The sequence below is a fragment of the Gadus chalcogrammus genome, chromosome 18, assembly GCF_026213295.1.
Source record: "Gadus chalcogrammus isolate NIFS_2021 chromosome 18, NIFS_Gcha_1.0, whole genome shotgun sequence".
NCBI classification, from domain to species: domain Eukaryota; kingdom Metazoa; phylum Chordata; class Actinopteri; order Gadiformes; family Gadidae; genus Gadus; species Gadus chalcogrammus.
This window is the reverse complement of record NC_079429.1, coordinates 11356943-11363720: the sequence shown is the minus strand read 5'-3', so window position 1 is coordinate 11363720 and position 6778 is coordinate 11356943. Positions and strand designations below refer to the sequence as shown.

Here is a 6778-nt window from a genome sequence, read left to right as displayed (position 1 = left end):
CGTTGTGTTCTCCTCCCAACGCCGGGCTGGGTATGAATAGAGGCTTAGGGCCAGATTAGCGACGCAGCAAACGTTAAACAACCGTTCGACAAGCTAAACAGATGTACCGGGAGATTCAGACGCCGAGTGAGAAGATGGCCATATCTGTCAGTTATTCCCAGTTGCCACAATCATCATCATCATCCATTTGACCAATCTTCCATTTTCCCAGCGACACACACACACACACAAACACACACCAAATAACATACAATGGCTTGAGGCGTTCATTGATTAATGCTTATACATCGGCACATTTTCACACGTGTACACGAACATATGAGCACCTTCATGCCTTTGCATGCATGAGGGCTCCCATTATGAACATGTGAACTCACACACACACACACACACACACACACACACACACACACACACACACACACACACACACACACACACACACACACACACACACACACACACACACACACACACAGCATCATTTTGTACTGCAGGTATAGGACACACGCTGTGTGTATATATAGGATATATATATATATATATATATATATATGAAAAGAAGGAGCCCTTTGTTGTATAAGGGACTGTACATCTTTATTGTTCAAACACTCAACACTGTGAAGGCAACCGTCATGATAGGGGAGTCACTGGAGTACACGAGCACAGTAATGCAAGGTGAACACATTGGCTACATCTCAATGCATGAAGTCTCTTCCTCTGCCTCTCCAGGTGAGCCTTCGTTTCCTGGAGAGGATTGAGTGAAACCGGGACATTAGGCTGTGTTTGAGGCGAGTTTGTGATACGTATATGAAGCGAAAAAACGTTCCCAGATGGGAGAGCCATAGCGTGGTCCACATGGCGTCTTCCCGTCTTGGTCGTACGAGTGATTTGAAATATAAAAAAGGTCTTTAGATTCGTGGCAGCGCTAATATGTATGGATATTTCCCCAGCATTTCCAAGCGTATCGTCCCACTCCCAGCAGTCTACGCTACGGACACCATTTTGTTCAATGTCCATAGCCGAAGAAGAACTAGCTTGAATGCTAACGCTAAAAATAGCAGGAGGCAGGTTGTGTTCACCTTATCTAGATGTTCTTGGCATTTTCTGCACCTAATATCACTGTAATAGTCAATGTAATAGCTATAATATAGGCTACATTTTGGTACAAACAGAAGTTCTGACATACTAGCGATCCTAAAGTTATATCGACAGTTCATTGAAAAGTGATTATACTCTTTTTTTTGTAAATGTGCCAATATCAGTTCTATACAAGAAATCCTCTGAATAAGGGACAAGCAGTCAATCAACAAGGACAATAATAAAAAACATAACAATAGAGGCATCAACGTTGCATTACAATACATAATTCATAAAAGAAAGAAGAAAATCCACAAATGCGTTTAATCTGCAACACTTTGATGACTCATCTGAAAAGTCTGCGCCTGATTTCTCTGTTTGCTCTGCCATTGTAATTAGCTTTGATAGTGTGTGTCCAGCACATGGCACAATGAGATGTCGTGGGGGTGTATAAATACTGTGTGCGATGTAGAATATCTGCCTTGGATCTGTGAATTATTTAAATGTCATTTGTCAAAGCGAGCTGACCCAAAACAACGCCCCGACAAACAACGTACGTGTAATTACCTCTTCCTCTTTACCACAGCGAATAAAACAACGGCATTCCATTTTTTTCTCAGCATCCCCCCCATCAAAAACACAATAAAATAAAAAGCTTTTTCAAAAGGCACTCCTCCTCGCACAAAGACATCCCTGTTTGGTTTTAACACATTCCCCAAACTACTACGACTTGACGGAGGCATCAATATGCATGAGCTTCTGTCTCAGAAGAATACCCGATGCACCATTAACCTCATCATGATCCCTAACAAGCAACCCCGGCTTCCTTCAAGTGTCGAGTGGTTCGTTAGGCCGTAACACCACATCGTCCCGCTCACAAACATCCCAACAACAGTTTTTAGTTAAGCCTTTTAGAAATGCTGTGTTGTTCTTGGCCAGGGGCAGATTACCTCGAAACATCTGTAGATTAACATCTGTAGATTAACATCTGTAGATGAACTTCAACATCTGTAGATGAACTTTCACATCTGTAGATGAACTTTCACATCTGTAGATGAACCAACATCTGTAGATGAACTAACATCTGTAGACGAACTCTAACCTCTGTTGATGAACTCTATCATCTGTAGATGAACTAACATCTGTAGATGAACTACAACATATGTAGATGAACTACAACATATGTAGATGAACTGTAACATCTGTAGATGAACTACGATCTGGAGACAAACTAACATCTGTTGATGAACTCTAACATCTGCAGATGAACTAACATCTGTAGATGAACTCTAACATCTGTTGATGAACTCTAACATCTGTAGATGAACTAACATCTGTAGATGAACTTTAACATCTGTAGATGAACCCTAACATCTGTAGATGAATTAACATCTGTAGATGAACTCTAACATCTGTAGATGAACTCTAACATCCGTTAATGAACTCTAACATTTGTAGATGAACTCTTACATCTGTAGATGACCTCTAACATATGTTGATCTGTGTGTGTTTAGTTTGGTAGTGGAGGTTGGGTTGTTAGGGGTGTGCAGTATAGCAAAATAAACCAGGTTCAACTTTTTGGAAAATACAATGGACTTGAGACCTGCCCAACTGTCTGAAGCCTTTACGTTTACAAGGACGCTAGTGGTTGGCTGATGAAAACCTAATGGCACCTTAATGATCCTATTTGGACAAACACAAAGCAAACAAACAAACACATTTACTAAAAGAAGATTTCTCTTGAGGAGCACCTGTTGACCGTCCATCAACTGGTTCCCACCTGGTTCCCCCTTCAGTCATCCACACAAGATATCCACACTCGCTGTCTACAGACACTGTAGGCACCGTCACCCCGTGGTACAGCTGTACTACAAAACAAAAAAGAAAGCGGCACTGACATCTAATAATCGTTGTAAAAAATTCAGTCCAACCTCAGAGAAGTCAGTGTACAGCCAGGGCAGTCTCTGTCTCTGTCCTCTGGCCTCTCACTGAGGTGAGAACAGGTCTCAGTGCTACTGGAGCGCCGGTGAGCAGCCCAAGGGAACAGTTCTCTAGATATTCTTCCCATGATGACCTACAACTACTCCGGTCGCCCTTGTGCTGTGACCTTCAACCTCAATGTCATCCATCTTGAATGACCGTTGATCATCAGACTCCAGTTATCCCCAGCGATAAAAATCCCTAACGTTTACCTCCAAAAACGGTCCAGGTTTTACCACAGCAACACCATCCTCTGACACCCAAGACCAAAAAATAGGGAGTTCCTGGATCTCGGCCAATCGGGTGCCAATCCAGTCAAATAGAACAGGTCTGGTTTTCATTGGTTTGGTTCTGTGTTCCGGGGGTTAGAGGTCGCCGCTCTGGGGCTCCGGACGGGCGTCCTGGTTGCGACTGCGGCCCAGTCTGGGGAAGCGCGATGAGGGTTTGGAGCGCACCGTCTTGGCCCCACCGTCTGTGGTCTGGGGCGTGTCCCTGGAAGGCAGAACAACATGACTTTAGTTTGGTATTTTTGTTGGGGAAATCCTACTGAAACTTTTCTGTGCCTTCGCCCTGGAACAACTCATGCATTGTTCATCGGCAGCACGTTAAATATCCAAGTGCTCCGAGTTACACACGGAAACACAAAAAGGCTATTCATGTTTAATGGGGTTTGCCAGCAGAAGCCACCTTTTGTCTTTTACTTAAAAACCACCCACTTGAGTGTGGATTATGCGTTTTTGTGTTCAATTCAATAACCCCATATTGTGTTGAACAGCGCAAAACAAAACAGAACCCATATTAAATGCACAGTACGGTCTACAGAGTGACGTTCAGGCACTCACACTTGTCTGCTCCTAAACCCGGTGCCGGGGACAGACTCTCTCCTGGGCACGCACGGCTGTATCATCTTCATAAACAACGTTTTCCCAGCGGCTTACCGTGAACAGAAATGTCCGGTATCTCATCCGAAAGAGCCACAATCTCCTCCGAACCACCGGTGAGCCCAGAGATCGCCCGGTTTTATCAGGACACTGTGAGGCTTTGGTCGGTCACCCACTGAATCAAATTACAGACATTTGCGATCAAACTCGGATCATTTCCTTTCTTTTTTTTTTTTCTCTCTCGTCGCCCCACTAGTGAAACTCTGGAGGGAATGGCGGCCTAGATGCACCCTGCCCTCGAAACCGAGCACGGATGGGACGGGTGGATGAATGAACAGCGGCTCTTGTCAGACAAAGTCCTAATGATTCCCGGGTGATTCACAGGGGCTTCCTGAAGACGCGTTCCCACTCCCTGAACTTGCGATTGCTTGTGCCTTTGCCACCCCCTCCCCGTCATGGAGAGCAAGGTTAAAGATCGTCTCTCTGCTGAAACACAGGCTGTTGCTTTGTCTTTCCTGCTCTGATTAGTGCTACAAAGTGAACAGTCAGAGGCCCCCCGGTCCCTCCTGTTGTGGAACAACAACCATGACGCTGCGCCCCCACTGACCGAGCTGTCCATCGGCCGGTCTGGGACCAATCGCACGCTTCATCGGCTGGTGATGTGTTGGAGGGTAGAATCAGCTCTCGCCAAACCAACGTTATAAAAGACAGGCTTATAGGGAGTGTCGTCAAGGAAGTGGAGGTGGAAGCTGTAAACGATGGACATTGACATGGACCGGAATCGATGGCCAAAGTAAGGGCGACAATCAATGAAAGGAACGTGGTCTGGATGGTTTGTGGAAGGCCTAATCATCACTCAATGCTGTTGTTTGTCCAGGTTCAGTGGAAACAATCAATTTCTCAAAGAGCAGTATAAACACAAAAATGCTTATCGTCACCCTCTCAATTATTATGAAAAATGCTTGAGAGTTGGATACGCAGGAGGGGGTTACTGTGCGCGCGTGTGCGTTAAACTCCCTACTTGGATGTCAACCCTGACAGCCACTAACAGCGTTTCAGTAACGCCGTAGTAAACACCAGCATTAAGTGGCACCACTGCAGGGGTTCAGGCTAAAAGGACTGGAAGAATACGGGTTATAATCGTGTGCAAATTGCATTGCCCAAATCGCTGACAACACAACACAAAGAAGTCAGTATGCGAGGGTCTGAAGGCACCTTTTGGGGGGGGGGGGGGGGACAGAACAGGTCAGCAGCGATACCCAATCAGAAACTCATGACGATCGGGATTCAGGCCCACGATTGGCCGACACGTAACGTCTGCGAATCAGCCCATCAACACTTCAAAGGGCATGGGGAAGCTGTGAGGACAAGCTGCCACCAGACTCAAGTGTTCAATTCGAACTGAGCGAGGGCTTGTTTGTGTTCAATTAATTAGGCGTGAAGATGTAGACGCGGTCCAAACAGCGTCGGCAGCAGCCAGGCTGTCCTGTGTCTGGGCTGCGGGGGGACTTGTCGCGGGCTAATAGTTCTGATGCGGCCAAACGTTAGCGGCTTGACCACCAACTCTTCATTACAGTCAACCATCCAGACGCTACGCCGCGACAAACGAGTGACCGGGAGGGATAGTTGACCCAAGTGTTACTGGGAGGAATACAGGAGCAGGAACACACACACGTACTCATGGCTGCACACGCACCCTCACAGACCCACAGGGCCACACACTCGCACATGCAAAAGCCCACAAACAAACACACAAACACTCATGCATGTAAATTGTAAACACACACACACACACACACACACACACACACACACACACACACAAACACAGGACCACACACACACTGCATATATGCTCATTGAAATCTACTTGTTAAATGATTTATTAGCCTGTGTGTTCAAATGTTTGTCTAACATTAACTGCTCCGCAAACATTGTCAGATTACTACATGGCTTTCGTCGTGTTCACCAAATAGGAAAATTAAACGATGCATTTGTAGTGTGATGCTAGACCATGTAAGTCTAAGATGGGGGTGTTCCATTTCAAATTACAATTCTACGGGCGATGCTACATTTCATTTTATTCTATATCTTTATTCTATATTACATTTGAACCATACCATATATTTGTTAGAGTAGCAAATTGCATTGACATGAAGAGAATAATGTTTGATGTATTATTTAAAAATAACATATCTTTTTTCGATTATAAATCATTGCGGGCAAAGGTTCCTGGGGTTCCTGAGAGAGTGAGCCCCCCCTCAGAGAAAAAAATTCAGCTGAGCCCCCCCCCCCCCCCCCCCCAATTTTTTCTTTTCTAAAGACCTGTGTTTTGAAAGCTATCTTAATTATTTTACACATTTTAAACATCTCTGATCATAATTTTAAAACATTTGAAACATATTTTTTAAACATTTGAAACATATTTTTTAAACATTTTAAACATATTTCTGAAACATTACAACATCTTTGTGCGTTTTTAAACACATTTCTTAACACAATTTAACCTTTTTTAAATACATTTGAACATCTTAATCTGTGTAAACTGCCAGTTTGCACAGATTCATTCAGGGTCCCCGACTCTGAATTTTCAGAGTCGAATCAGATCTGCTTTTTCAGTCCAGAGATTCGACTATTCGGCGGGGTTTGTTTACCGGCGTTGTTATGGTGACCTAAATTATTATAAGCAACTGAAAACAATGCCGGTTTGAAACTAAAACTGTGATTCTGAAAAAAGTATAAATGCTATCAAAATTCCGTTCGATAGTATTGAAGATACAAGTGTGTAGATTTGTTCAATGGTTTGAACGATGGTAAACGGTTGAAAAATGAATGAG

The 6778-nt window shown here is 44.1% G+C and overlaps 1 protein-coding gene across 1 annotated transcript in view; it reads right to left on the bottom strand.

Moving 5' to 3' along the window:
- Window positions 1–563: 563 nt before the first annotated feature.
- The window catches only part of snx29 (sorting nexin 29), a 110911-nt gene continuing 104696 nt past the window's right edge, over window positions 564–6778 (bottom strand). Inside the window, exon 21 of the mRNA XM_056577154.1 lies at window positions 564–3552. Within this exon, the coding sequence (XP_056433129.1) occupies window positions 3426–3552 (127 nt within the window). The 3' untranslated portion in view covers window positions 564–3425. The remainder of the gene's footprint in view (window positions 3553–6778) is intronic.